We start from the raw sequence: 15,465 nt of genomic DNA, 5'->3' as shown, positions 1-15,465 counted from the left end.
TTTATTTATTTTTTTTTGCGGTATGCGGGCCTCTCACTGTTGTGGCCTCTCCCGTTGTGGAGCACAGGCTCCGGACGCCCAGGCTCAGCGGTCATGGCACATGGGCCCAGCCGCTCTGCGGCATGTGGGATCTTCCCGGACCGGGGAACGAACCCACGTCCCCTGCATCGGCAGGTGGACTCTCAACCACTGCGCCACCAGGGAAGCCCCCTATTTTTATTTTTAATGTGGCTACTAGAAAATTTAAATTTAAATATGTGACTACATTATATTTCTATGGAAGAGTGTTATCTTGGAACTAACATTCAACCAAGATCTCAATTTATAGACCTACAAAGATCAAATCTAGAAAAAACAATCAGTGATTATTCCTTCTTTGCTGCTAATCCTAACATTAAATCCATTATCCTTAAACTTTAATGGCAATTCCAAGAGAATTATGTCTTCTTAAAAGGAAGAATTTCAGGGACTTGCCTGGCAATCCAGTGGTTAAGACTCCACGCTTCCAGTGCAGGGAGCGTGGGATCGATCCCTGGTCAGGGAACTAAGATCCCACATGCTGCGTGGCACGGCCAAAACATAAGTAGTAGTAATAATAATAAAGTAATAATAATAATAATAAAAGGAAGAATTTCCCTCAACTTCTGGAAGAATTTGATATCTGTTTGTTCTTGTCTTTGTCTCCTTCCTATGTCTAACTTACCTTTGTCTAAACTGCTATTAATGTGTTTTTCAATTCAGACATAATATTTTAAATCTCTAGAAGTTCCATTTGGGTCCTTTTTATATCATCATGTTCTCTCTTCATCATGCTCAGGTTTTCTCCTAGTTTCTTAAACATATGGAGTGTAATTTTATTTATTTATTTTTATTTTTTTTAAGATTATTTTATTTTATTTTTGGCTGCGTTGGATCTTAGTTGCAGCACACAGGATCTTCGTTGAGGCATGTGGAATCTTTCGTAGTGGCGTGCGGGCTTCTCTCTAGTTGTGGCATATGGGTTTTCTCTTCCGTAGTTGTGGCGTGCAGGCTCCAGGGTGCGTGGGCTCTGTAGTTGTGGCACATGGGTTCCAGAGCACGTGGGCTCTCTAGTTGAGGCACGTGAGCTCAGTAGTTGTGGCGCGCTGTCTTAGTTGCCCCGCAGCATGTGGGATCTTAGTTCCCCGACCAGGGATCGAACCTGCATCCCCTGGATTGGAAGGTGGATTCTTTACCACTGGACCACCAGGGAAGTCCCTGGAGTGTATTTTTGATAGCTGTTGTAATATCTTTTTTGAATAATTCCGGCATCTCTTGTCATTTCTGTGTTTGTTTCAGGGTCCAGAGTGCTAACCATTATACATGGGGACTGTGTCTGTTTCTATTGATTGTATTTTCTCCTGTTATTGGTTATATTTTTCTGCCTTTTTGCATGCCTGGTATTTTTTTTTTTTTTTGCATGCCGGACATTGTGAATTTTAGCTTGTTGGGTGCTAGATTTTACTATATTCTTTTACATGGTGTTTGGGTTTGTTCTGGTGCTTGATTAAGGTACTTGGAATCGGATTGATCTTTTCAAGACCTGTCTTTAAGGTTTATTAGGCTTGGTCCAGAACAATCTTTAGTCTAGGGTTAGTTTATCCCCCCTAAGGCAACACCTTTCTGAGGATTCTTCCTCTGTGTCACGAGGGCACTTTGGCTGGTGAAACATAAACTATTTCTATCCCCAGATATAGCCATCCTGGCCTCCCTGAACTCTTAGAACTTTTCCTCCCTATCCTGTGCCCTGGAAACTGCTTCCAGGTAGGAAGGTGGAACAATCACAGGGCTTGCCTTGCTTTTGTTCCCCTTCTTTCAGGGAAATGAGAGTCTTTTGCTGGTTGTTTCTCAAAGTCTAAACAAATCATTATTTCATATAATTTCTCCACTTCCTAGTTATTTAAGGCAAGAGGGTAAATTCAGTTCTTGTTACTCTTGACCAAAAGAGATAGTGCCCTAACCAGGTTTTGATTTCATGAAGGACACATTCCTACCCTATTCTAGGGATTCCTGAGGCACTTGATCAAATTCAGTATAAAATTTGGAAAGGAGAGGCGTGTGTCACTCTTTGTAGACACAGAACCCTCCTCTATATGTTTTAGGTTTGGCCAGGTTATTAAAGATAATGAACCTATAATTAGGGAGTGCAGTTAGCATCAAATGGGAGAGCCCCTTATTGTGGCAGCTAAGTGTTGATTAAGAAAACAGAGTGGAGTAGAAGAGGACTTCTTAAATCTTCCCATCAGAGTGAAGCCTCTGAAGACTTGCATCAACAGATATTGCCAGGCAGGCCAGAAGGGCACAAGCAGAGGCTTTTGCTGGAATAACTCCACTCCAGGCTAAAAACTCCAGTATCAGCAGTGGTATTTGGGAATGCTCTTTGTGGGGGAATACTGTGGACTTTGAACTACTGATTTGTCTGTGAATAGTAGGTATTTTGGGGAGTGAGGGAGCAGGGGAGAGGGTTGTTGTTTCTCAAAGTTTCCTTCCAAGGACATGAAACTTATAAATGTTGAAAGTGTTGTCAGCTCCTGGGCTGTCCAACAGAGTATACCTTCCCAACCTCTTTCAAGGGCAGAAGTCAGAAAAGTAGGATATTCATGAAGAGTTGTCCCTGTAGTGTCATAGATCTTACCAGTATTGGCATTTCTGTTAGTTGTTTTTTTTTAAGTAAATTGTTTCTCAACTAAAATATTTCTTGGTTTAAGAAGTACTATTACTTGTCTGAGTTTCTCTTGTGAAGTTGGCTACCAAAGTCATTGCAGGTTTGTCCTTTGTGCATAGAAGATAAGGAATGGCATGTGCCATCACTTCCTCTTCTGAGGTCGGGGTGGACATCCCTCCTACCTCTGGATTCAGGACTCAGCTTCAGAATCCTTTCTGCCATAGCACTTCGGGCATCCACTGCTAGTTAGTCTGAGTTGCCACTCAGAATGAAACTTATTTGTCCTCTCTGTTTTAAAGAGTACAAAGCTGGTTTAAAATATCAGCCTCCGGGACTTCCCTGGTGGTCCAGTGCCTAAGACTCCACGCTTCCACTGCAGGGGGCATGGGTTCAGTCCCTGGTCAGGGAACTAAGATCCTGCATGCTGCGTGACACAGCTAAAATAAAATAAAATGTCAACTTCCCTTACATTAGGTGGTTCCCAACTTGTATTCTGCAAGCTCCTCTATATAATTTATCTACTCTCTATAAGACTTTCTACCCCTAGTTAAATCGAAAAGGGCTCCGACGAAAAGTAATTTGTCATCAAAACAACCAGAAAACATTTACTGAGTGCCACTGGGTCAGAGGTTTGTTCCAAACACTATCATGGGCTTAATCTCCCTAAAGCCCTGAAGACAGATATTATTTTCCTATTTTATTGATGAGGAAACTGAGGCTCAGAGAGGTTAAGTGACTTGCCTAAGGTCACACAGATATCTAGCAGTAGAGTTAGGACTTAGATTGGGATTTTATGATCGTCCTTGAATACCATCTGCCTATTTTCTTATTTCCTTTTTTTTTCTTTCACACCTCTTGGCTTTGGTGAGGAGCAGCTGGCCCTTTGGGTGTTCTGCCAATAAGAAGGTGCCATAACTTCCGTGAGCAGATTGACAAGCCTGTCACTGGGAGGGTTTTTCTTTTTCTACTGGAGAGAGACACATTTAGCTTTTTCTTTTCTTGGTTACTTCCAGATTTGGAGCCATTCTGAATGATAAAAGTCCAGCTAGTCTAAAGAAAATTGAGAAATTACAGTAATTTCTTTTTACTTTAGATTAATTTGGCAGGAAATTATATAATGCTGTGATTATTTTATTTAATTGAAACAGGTAGTTGTGAAGCCAGAGGAAAACTATGTTTAACAAATTAATCATTGGTAATTGATTATTCACTGGTATTTTGTTTTGTTTTGTTTTTTATTAGGAGAATAATCACCACCAAAAATGAGTGATAAGCAGATTAATCCAGCATACATCCACAGATACACACACACACACAGGTACATATATAATTATTTAATGAAATAAAGAATTATTTCAGCCACATCAGCTTGAGATCCTCTTAATATTAAGTTTCTTGGCCATTGTGCCCTGACTGCTCTCAACAGGGCATAGTATAGAATCATCAGACCACCCAGGGCCTCAGGACCAGAGGTCAGGGGACGCATATCTCTCTCTGGGGCAGGGCAGTCTGTCTGAGGCTAGATGTGAGGCTTTACTGTGGGTCCGCGGAGGTGCTGTTGCCAGTCCAGAAGCCCAGAGAGGAGAGGGAGCAAGTGCCAGTTGTCATACCAGGCTTCTCATGCTTCTTCCCAGACCTCATACTAGAGAACAGAGGGGGACACGACCTCTGGAGGATTGGGGCTGCAGGAATAGAGCAAGTGGGGGTAGTCCTCCCTCCTCTTCCTCCTCCCTTTATTTCTTCCCTTTCATCATTCAAGCACCTTTTATAGGTCAGTTACGTGCTAGTTCCTGGGGAATGAGACCAGGTCTTTGCCCTTAGGGAGTTCTCGGTTTGGGGAAACTATCCAATGGCAGAGAGCAGTGGTGGTAGGGACACAGGTAACTGCAGGAGCCCCACAGTGTGTTCAGAGGGGACCTTCTCCTCTGTAAGGGTGTAGTGTCCTGTTTCCTCAGGGTACAGAGGAGCTATTACCTGTTACTCTGGATTATTTTTTTCTAAGTAGGATGATCATATAATCTGTGGTGGAAACTAAGACACACTTAAAAGTGAATGATGGCTTAAATATAATTTGAATTATATAATTTTTGAAACATTCATTGATGAACAAATTGCTTTTGTTATATTGGTGGATTAATAAAATAAAAAACTATTTTCAGCAAATTTGGGGGAGAAAAACAACACAAATCTATGTATATCAAAGTAAAAGTTTGTCTTTACACTGATTATCTGATCATTAAACAGAAATAACATAAGCAGAATTATTTTTCTTGGAACATATTCACATTTCCTAGCCATTTCTGTCCCAAGACATGTCACTGGTGTTTTTCTGAAGAATGCATTGAAAGATATGTTATTAACTTTTTTCTCAAAGTTGCCTGTAATCTTCTTCAGAGTTGCATTTTATAGTTAATAAGTTTGAAATTGTTGATAATATTCTCTGAAGACTGTATATGTTTGTTAAATTTTAGCATTTTTTGTTGAGATGTAATTCATATAATATCCATCATTTTAAAGTGTACAATTCAGTGTTTTTTAGTATATTAACTATGTTGAACAATCATCACCACTATCTAATTTGCATCAACCCCAAAAGAAACCCCGTGCCAATTAGCAGTTAGTACCCATTTTGCCGTCTCCCCAGCCTTTGACAACCACTAATGTTATTTCGTACCTATGGATTTGCCTATTCTGAACATTTTATAAAAATGGAATCATACCATATGTGGTCTTTTGTGTCTGTCTACTTTCACTTAGCATAAGGTTCATCCATGTTGTAGCATTTAACAATATTTATTGTTAATATTCCATTGTATGGATATACCACATTTAGTTTATCCACTCCAGTTGATGGACATTTGGATTGTTTCTACATTTTGGCTATTATGAATAATGCTACTGTGAACATTTGTGTATAAATTTTTACATGAATATATGTTTGCAATTCTCCTAGGTATACACCTAGGAGTATAATTGCTGGGTCATATGGTAACTATATTGAACTTTTTGAGGAACTGCCACATGGTTTCCCACAGTGGCTGCACCATTTTACATCCCCACCAACAATGCATGAGGCTTCAGATTTCTCCACATCCTCATCAGCACTTGTTATTGTCTGTTATTTTTGTTATATCTAGTGTGTGAAGTGGGTAAAGTGATATGTCGTTGTGGTTTTGATTTGCATTTCCCTAATTCTGATGATGTTGAGCATCTTTTCATGTGCTTAACATCACGTCTTTTCTGGAGAAATGTCTGTTAACCTTTTGCCAATTTTGAAACTGGGTTATTTGTTGTTTTATTGTTTAGTTATGAGTCCTTTATATATTATGGATGCCTGACCCTTATCAGAGGATTTGCAAATACTATCCACATTCTGTGGGTTGTCTTTTCACTTTCTTAATAGTGTCTTTTGAAAGCACAAAAGCTTTTAATTTTGATGAATCCAGTTTATCTATTTTTTTGTTCAATTGCTTGTGCATTTGGTGACATATTTAAGAAATCATTGCCTAATCTAAGGTCATGCAGGTTTTTCACCTATAATTCCTTCTAAGAGTTTTATAGTTTTACTTCTTAATAATACTTTATTAAAAGGTGAAAATTCCAGGACATATGCTAAAAAGATGTGATACCAGGACAAGCATATATTGAGGTTGTCCTTGGCAAACCAAGGATATATGGTCGCCCTACCTCTGATGGACTGGGGGAGAGAGGCAGCTGGGGCAAGGGTTGATCAAATTCATTTCTCTCCTTTACGTTTATTCAAAGACCTGAAAGGACTCAACATTTCTTTAATGCCAAATGGGATCTAGACTGAGTTCCATGGGGGTACAGTGGCTTACTTTAATCTTTTATGTAATCTATAAAGAGATCTTCACCCCCAGGCTGGGAATCCTGAAAAAGGGGGTTACATGGAAATGGAAGTGAGAACATGCCTAAAATCTACTTCAAATTTTTATTCAAAAATGGATACCCTAGCTCTTGTTAGTAACAGTACCTCTTTTCATGGTCCCTTCAGCCCTAGGGATTGGTGGCAGCTGGGGTTCACGTCATTGCCAATCTATGGGGTGCATTAATGTACCCTGTTAGGCTTCTCAGCCTTCATCAACTTGATAATCAATTCCCTGTACCAAATTCTCTCATTTGAAATGTCTGGAGTGCTTTCTGTTTTCTTGACTGAACCTTGATTGATTCAGAGCTCTTCTCTATTTTCTTTTTGTCATAATCTTTAGGTGCTTAATGTTGCCCACTTCATTCCATTATGGTAATCTACTTAAGGTTAATGCGCTATCCCTTCCTGGGTTTTCTGTATTTTATATACCCTGTCCTCTATCAAAACTTGCCCCATCAATATTCCATTACATTGTTTTCCAAGAAAACAGCTAGCTAGCTATGTGACCTACAGCTGTGCCAAGGTGTTAGGCATGATAATGGATTACTGTATATGCTTCTCAGGAATATTTAAACTTTGCACAGAAATGTATGGCAATATGATGCTTTACTCAAAAGAAAGAGTCCCAATGTTAGAATTTTAGGCTTTTCCCTAGGAACTCCTAAAACTTCAACAAGTGTGTGGTGCTTACATTAAGTCGGTCCTTTCTGCTGAGAGACTACCATTTTCTCAAACGGACCAGAATTTGGGAAGCCAGAAGTGAAACAAGATGGGCTCAGAGAGACCATAGATTGAAAACAGCAGGAAATTTTCTGTTATTTGTTTTTCTGAAGTGGGTGCTTCCAAGCAAGGTCTGCTGATCAACAGAATAGCTAAGTCCTGTTCTCTAGGGGTAAAATTGTAGCATGGAGGAGGAATTTGGGTTAATGGCTCAGGAGAGGGCAGGGATGGTCAGATGGAGAAATGACAGGGCAGGCAATTGTGTTTGAGCTCCAAAGCAATCAGGTTCTAGTTCTTGTAGGGAACAAGGATAGAAACAGAGGAAGCAGAGGGGGAAGCAGAAGCAAATGCACAGCTTTGTGAATCCTCAACTGCCTCAAGACAGCCTGAGATAGGACTTGCTACAACCTGAGAACAACAGAAACCACTGTTTACCTGGGCAGGTGACAATGACCACACCCCTTTATATGAAGCCTTGGCTGCCTCCCTTCAGGATCAGCCTGCCCTTAAACAGTCATCCAGAAATTCCCCAGGGAAAGGAGTAATGTCAAATAAAGTGACCTACAGTGAGGGATTCTTCCAAAACCCGAAAAGCTATTACCCAAAATAGGCATCCAACATAGTCATTTATGACTTGCCATAAATACCAGCACTAGCAATATTATCTTCATATGAGGAGTTGACCTCATAGTGCTTTAGAAAGTTACAACATTATAAATATCTACGAATATGTTATTTCATCTGCTTCATAATTTGTCTGCTCCAACAGAGTTCTGGCCAATTTTAGAAGTTTCCATGTAAATATATGAATATAGTGGTAACAAGATAATGAAAACAGAACAAAATGAGGTCAAGTATCACATTTCATCCACAAACATTATGATAGAATGAAATTGTTTAATGGGTGATTAAAGTAAATTGTGTGTGTGTGTGTGTGAGAGAGAGAGAGATGGAAGTGGGGTTGGGGGAGATGATGTGTGTGTAGCCACCAGGCTAAAAGAGAGAAAGGATGCCTAAATACGGAATGCAAGGAGCAGACATCTTTAGAACCTCTTTCTCCCCCCCTTTGGTTAATGGTGTTCATCTTTAGAAATGATTTGGTGGTGACCTAACAGACTAGATTCAGCACACTTATGTACATATAAATTTAAACTGGCACTTTAACAGTAACACAAAATGTTGCTTTATAACACTCAGTGCCCTGTGACGCGTCTGGAAGTGTGCCATTAAAGGAAATTAATTCTGAAATGGAGTTGGTTCCCATCTATTGTCACTAAAAGTCATTTAGGTGGAAGTGAACAGTTTGGGGTTGACTCTGTGAAGGTGTTAATTAAGGGAGCAAATAAAGAAATGGGTTAACAATTATTGCTCATGCCAGTTTTCTGAAAAAATATGCCTGGGGGGCTTCCCTGGTGGCGCAGTGGTTGCGCGTCCGCCTGCCGATGCAGGGGAACCGAGTTCGCGCCCCGGTCTGGGAGGATCCCACATGCCGCGGAGTGGCTGGGCCCGTGAGCCATGGCCGCTGGGCCTGCGCGTCCGGAGCCTGTGCTCCGCAACGGGAGAGGCCGCAGCAGAGGGAGGCCCGCGTACCACAAAAACAAACAAACAAACAAACAAACAAAAAAAAAATGCCTGGGATCTGATCTGTGATTCTCTCTTCTCTCTTTGAGTTTGGAATCTTCTCCTGCCTCCAGTTACTTTTCCAGCTATTTGAGATTTTCTGGGGAACCTTATTGATGGCTTTGGTTCCCAGGTATGCTACAGGTTTGGAGCTGGCAGATTTCAGGTTGAGGAGGTTCAAGTTCAATACCCAGGAGACACATCGGAGGGTTCAGCTGCTGTTTGAATGTCCATGTTGTATAGGTAAATTGGTGACAGGGTAGATTAAAAAACCACTGCTTAGTGGTTTGCTGGCAACTGATTTCCTCCAGACTTCCTCTCAAAGGCTCAAAGTGAACTCAGTAATGTTATTTCTAGGAAGAAGTGGAAGTAAAGGTGGTAAGAGTATTGATTTGAGACTAGGAGAGATGCCTAGGTCTGGAAAACTTGGTTCTTCCTCCTCCTGAGACTTCTGTTCATAAGGGCAGGAGATGTGGCTTTACAGAGCAGGTATCTGCCATATAATCTGCTTTGGAAGTAAGCGGCAACAAAGGGGGAATGAAAAAAAATCTAATTTACCATTTAGTCTAAAATAAAACAAAACTATACCTTATTTCTCAACAGTTCTTTAAGTTTATTTTATTTTTTGTAATGTGGTAGCTCCAGGACCACTTTGGATAGTGAATACCAGTGACCAACACCTTTTAAGTGCCTCCTGCTTGAGTGTTTGTTCTCTCTTGTCCTGGTTCAGTGGAAACTCAGCAACCCCTGGGCCCTTTTACAAAGCATAATTGGGGGCTTACAAAGAAAGAAGATGGAGTTAAGAGCATTCACAAGTAAATTCACCCAACAACTGCTATAAGGGGTGTAGGTAAGCATACACCAGATATTCAGGAAGGTTTGAAGGCTGAAGTGAGATGCAGTGAGCTTATTATAGAACCTGGTGGAGCTCAAGGAACCATTTCTGAGATAAACATCCTTATTCAAATGCCACAGACACACTGTTCCCCTCAACAGAGAGACTTGAGGCCCAGCAGTTTTTATGCTAGAGCAGAAGATTTGGGTCAGAATCAAAGTTTTAAAGACTTTTTATTGAAGAAGTTAAAAGATTCATTGGCCAGCAGCCAAGTGTAGTCTGATTTGTTTGCATTTCCTCTGGGAACTCACAGGCAAGCAAGGAATTGGCCAGCCAAGACTGTGAGGGTTACTCACTCCCCTGTGGACCTTTTCTCCCTGGGCATTTACAAGGTGGGGGAGGAGAGCCTGGGGAACTCTTTCCTCACAAAGGCCCAGTTCAGCAGCCCAGTCAAGCTGCAGTTCTCTTCAGGGTAAAGAAGCCTGCAGTCTCCCCTCCCATCAACCCAGTGTTTATTAGTCCACAAGTGAGACCAACATCACTCAGAGGGTGAGAGGCAGTGAGGGGAGAGATGGGAGGCGACATGTCACCACTTCTCTCTACCAGTCATGGTCTTAGGACCTGCTCCAGGCTCAGAGATATCAAGCATGCACGCTCATGGGCTGGTTTTCCTTGTTCAAGTTCTCGCAGATGTTAAGTTTTGCCAAGAATCTTTCAGACAACCCTACTGTCCGTAGTTAACTCAGAGAGCTTGGGGGAAATTTGTTGACAGAATTTAACTTTAAAAAAATGAAAAAAAAACCAAACCCAAAACTTGGTATGGTTTTGGGATTTAGAAAAGAAGGTGCTGGTATATCCACACGTGTGTACACACACACACACACACACACAGCATGAAGATCCCTCTCTTTTTCTCAGGAATTTGATCACATAGGTAGAAAATTAGGCAAAAATGTAACAGGATATATGACTGCAAGAAGATGAGGAGGAGGAGTTGAGAGATTTAAAGAGGTGGGTCCTTGGTTCTCTGGGACCAATAAATCTTGACATGTGGCTGATGCCCCTTGCTGAGGAATTCATGACCTCTTCCATAGTCTGAACACCCAGGTAGGGGGTGGAACAGGAAAATTGGAGCTCCTGCATATATAGATGTGCTAGGGCATGTGGTGAACAGACAGGGGACCCAAGGGTGAATGTGCCAAGGAGGATTCTGGGAAGGTGGTGGAGTAAGAAGCAACAGGAAATCTGTTTCCCCACCTAGAATAACAATTGCACTGGCAGAATTTGTCTTACATAACTATTTTGGAACTCCGGAGTTTATTGAATAAGGCTTGTCACTTGCAGGGGAAGACTTGGAAGGTTAATTTTGGTCAGTTTCAGCTCTTAGCACAGTAGTAGCTACCCATTCCCTATCCCCAGCCACATGGCAGGCAGCTGTGCGCATGTCCCTGTAGCATCTTACGCACAGCTTGCAGGAACCAAGGTGGGCAAAAAGGACCCTGTCTTCCAAATATCGGGGATCTATGCTCTGATCACTGATTGCTCCTTCTGGTCACAGAAGTGCAGGTGATCATTGTCGTACCTCCCACCATTGCTGTAAGTCCCTCATCTTCCAGCTGATGTGACTTCTAGGGGATTTAGAGAACTGGCACCTTCCCCTCTTCATATTTCTCTTTTTTCCTTTTTGGGAGCCAGGTATCAAAGACAAGGACATTCAAAATCACCTTCACATATGGGGAAAATTAGAAAGTAACTATACATGCCCAGGGAAAAGTGCAAGTTCAGAAAGGACCTGAGAAGACCTTAGGTTTATACCTCAGGCTTGGCACAGAGACAGCCTATGACAATAAAGCAACAACAACAACAAAATCCTGCAAACTCTGGAAAAGGGGAGAACATGATTTCCAAAGTTAACACATTATTAGATTCAGATGTCCAGTTTTCAACAAAAAATCATCATCCAAGAATCCTATATCTGGCTAAACTGTCCTTCAGAAGTGAGGTAGAAATTAAGACGTTCCCAGAAAAACAAAAGCTAAGGGAGTTTGTTGACACTAGACCCACCCTGGAAGAAATGCTCAAGGGAGTCTTTCAGGGTGAAATTAAAAGACACTAGGCAGGGCTTCCCTGGTGGCACAGTGGTTAAGGATCCACCTGCCAATGCAGGGGACACGGGTTCAAGCCCTGGACTGGGAAGATCCCCCATGCCGCGGAGCAACTAATCCCGTGCGCCACAACTACTGAGCCTGCGCTCTAGAGCCCGCGAGCCACAATCACTGAAGCCCATGTGCCTAGAGCCCGTGCTCCGCAACAAGAGAAGCCACCGCAATGAGAAGCCCGCGCACTGCAGTGAAGAGTAGCTCCCGCTCACTGCAACTAAAGAAAGCCTACACACAGCAATGAAGACTCAAGGCAGCCAAAAAAAAATACACTAGGCAGTAACTTGAAGCTGTATGAAGAAGTAAAGATCTCAATAGCAGTAAATATATGGGCAATTATAAAAGCTAATATTAATGTAACAATAATTTGTAACTCCGCTTTTTGTTTTCTACATGATTTAAGGACTAGTACATTTAAAAGAATTATTTGTTTATGTTTTGAGGGACACAATGCATAAAGATGTCATTTTGTGACATCAACAACTGAAAGGGGTGGGGTCAGAGCTGTAAAGGAGCAGAGTTTTTGTATGTTATTGAAGTTAAACTGGTGTAAATTCAAATTAGAGTATTATAACTTTAGGATGTCAAATGTAATCCCCAGGGTAACGAAGAAGAAAATAGTTATACACAAAAGGAAATGAGAAAGAATTTTAACATTTCACTACAAAATATCAACTAAACACAAAAGAAGAAAGAAATGCAGGAAATGAGGGACAAAAAGCTATAAGGCATATAGAAAACAAATAGCAAAAGGACAGAAGTAAGTCCCTCCTTATCAGTAACTACTTTAAATGTAAACAGATTAAACTCTCCAATCAAAAGACAGAGATTGGCAGAATGGATAAAAACACATGATCCAACTATATGCTGTTTACAAAAGACTCACTTCAGTTCCAAAGACACAAATACATTGAGAGTTGAAAGGATGGAAGAAGATACTTTGTGCAAATAGAAACCAAAACAGAGCAGGAGTGGCTATACTAATATCAGACAAAATAGATTTTAAATCCAAAAATGTTTCAAGAGACAAAGAAGGACATTGTATATTGATAAAAGCTTCAATACAGCAAGAAGATATGACAATTATAAACATTTATGCACTTAATAGCAGACCATCAAAAGCCATGAAGCAAAACCTGATAGAATCAAAGAGAGAAATAGATGGTTCTACAATACTAGTTGGAGACTTTAGTACCCACGCTTCCTTACACTTAGCTGAATCTGCCCCCCTTCCCCCCATGCAGAGGCTGATGAGGCTTGTCTTCAACGCAGAGGATGCTTGAGGCCCAACCTGGTTCAGCATAATGAGTCTTAGTCATGGGTGTCATCAGGATTTGTTTGCTCTGAATCTACAATCATAGGGCAATTCCAATATTGAGGAATTATTGTTTATGATATTTGGTGGGGGAGGGGCGAGCCACTTTTATATTGCTAGTAAGGTGAGGTGGGGTTGGGAGGTGATAGCTAAAGGGTACCAGGTTTCTTTTTGAGGTGATGAAAATGTTGTAAAATTGACTGTGGTTATGGTTGCACAAAACTGTGAGTGTACCCAAAGCCACTGAATTCTACACTTTAAGTAGGTGAATTGTATGTTACGTGAATTATATTTCAATAAAGCTATTTTTTAAAAGGTGAGTTCATAGAGAACGAACTTACGGTTACCAGTGGGGAAGGGTGGGAGGGAGGGATAGACTGGGAATTTGGGATTGACATTTACACACTGCTATATTTAAAATAAAATGCCTAAAAAAATAAAAAATAAAAAGGTGAGTTCGCAACACCAAGGTGCATGGAATATACTGTGTAAAGATATGTATTAAAGATTCAAACAATGTGGGGGAAGGTTTTGAGAATTCCATAAAATGTCCCATTTGTTGGGGGAATGGCTTTATTAATATATTTTAAAATAATTCTGATAGTTTCCCATGATATTTAACTCAGATCGGTAATGACTTATTCATGACTTTGCATATTACCCTGTTATCTCTACAGAGATACATTACTGGAGTTGGACACGTTTCAGCTTGAAATGTATGTCTCAGTAAAAGATCAGTCCTAACATTGAATAGCAGTGGGCCCCTGCTAAGCTGGTGACTGGCTGACTACCTGGGCCCACATTGTGCAGTTCACTGGTCTTTGTGGTTTTTACCTTGCATTTTCTGGCCTAAAGCTTTTCCCTTCTGAAATCACCAATTTAGATCTACAGTCAAAAATCTTTTTTTTTAATTGAAGTATAGTTGATTTACAGTATTGTGTTAGTTTCAGGTGTACGGCATAGTGATTCAGTTTTGTTTGTTTTGCAGATTATATTCCATTATAGGTTATTACAAGATATTGAATATAATTCCCTGTGGTATACAGTAAGTCCTTGTTGCTTATCTATTTTATGTATAGCAATTTGTATCTGTTAAACCCATACCCCTTATTTGTCCCTCCCGCCCTCTTCTCCCCTTTGGTAACCATAAATTTTTTTCTATGTCTGTGAGTCTGTTTCTGTTTTGTATATACATTCATTTGTATTATTTTTAATTTTTAAAAATTTTATTTATTTATTTTTATTTTTGGCTGCATTGGGTCTTCGTTGCTGCGCGCGGGCTTTCTTTAGTTGCAGAGAGTGGGGGCTACTCTTCCTTGTGGTGTTGCGCAGGCTTCTCATTGTGGTGGTTTCTCTTGTTGTGGAGCATGGGCTCTAGGTGTGCAGGCTTCAGTAGTTGTGGCTTGCGGGCTCTAGAAGGCTGGCTCAGTAGTTGTGGCGCATGGGCTTAGTTGCTCCGCGGCATGTGGGATCTTTCCGGACCAGGGCTTGAACCCATGTCCCCTGCATTGGCAGGTGGATCCTTAACCACTGTGCCACCAGGGAAACCCTGTATTATTATTTAGATTCCACATATGAGTGGTATCATATAGTATTTGTCTTTGTCTGTCTGACTTATTTCACTAAGCATAATATTCTCTAGGTCCATTAACCCCTAGTTGGCCTCATCATTTGCAAATATTTTCTATTCTGTAGGTTGTCTTTTCATTTTGTTGAAGGTTTCCTTTGTTGTGCAAAAGCTTGTAAGTTTAATTATGTCCCACTTGTTTATTTTTGCTTTTATTTCTTTTGCCTTGGGAGACTGATCTAAGAAAATATTGCAACAATTTATGTCAGAGAATGTTTTGCCTATGTTCTCTGCTAGGAGTTTTATGGTGTCATGTCTTATATTTAGGTCTTTAAACCATTTTGAGTTTATTTTTGTATATAGCTTGAGGGAGTATTCTAATTTCATTGATTTACACGTAGCTGTCCAGTTTTCCCAACACCACTTGTTGAAGAGACTGTCTTTTCTCCATTGTATATTCTTCTCTCCTTTGTCATAGATTAATTGACTGTAGGTATGTGGGTTTATTTCTGGGTTTTCTATTTTATTCCATTGAACTATATGTCTGTTTTTGTGCCAGTACCACACTGATTTGATTACTGTAGCTTTGTAGTATAGTCTGATGTCTGGAAGGGGTAGGCCTCCAGCTTTGTTCTTTTTCCTCAGGATTGCTTTGGCAATTCTGGGCATTTGTGATT

General features: G+C 40.7%; 1 protein-coding gene across 17 annotated transcripts in view; it reads left to right on the top strand.

Moving 5' to 3' along the window:
* AP4E1 (adaptor related protein complex 4 subunit epsilon 1) overlaps positions 1–15,465 on the top strand; it is a 149,506-nt gene that overhangs the window by 76,423 nt on the left and 57,618 nt on the right. For 7 of the 17 annotated variants that reach the window (XM_055088227.1, XM_055088213.1, XM_055088226.1 and 4 more), the window contains one exon: positions 14,210–14,266. The exons of 6 other annotated variants lie outside the window; for them this stretch is intronic. In XM_055088227.1, the coding sequence (XP_054944202.1) occupies positions 14,210–14,266 (57 nt within the window). Of the gene's footprint in view, positions 1–3,925; positions 4,738–14,209; positions 14,370–15,465 lie in introns of those variants that run through there. 4 more of the 17 variants (XM_055088217.1, XM_055088222.1, XM_055088224.1 and 1 more) reach the window with 3 other exon arrangements.

Source organism: Physeter macrocephalus, chromosome 11 (assembly GCF_002837175.3).
Source record: "Physeter macrocephalus isolate SW-GA chromosome 11, ASM283717v5, whole genome shotgun sequence".
In the NCBI taxonomy this organism is placed as follows: Eukaryota; Metazoa; Chordata; class Mammalia; order Artiodactyla; family Physeteridae; genus Physeter; species Physeter macrocephalus.
This window is presented reverse-complemented; position numbering and strand designations above follow the sequence as displayed.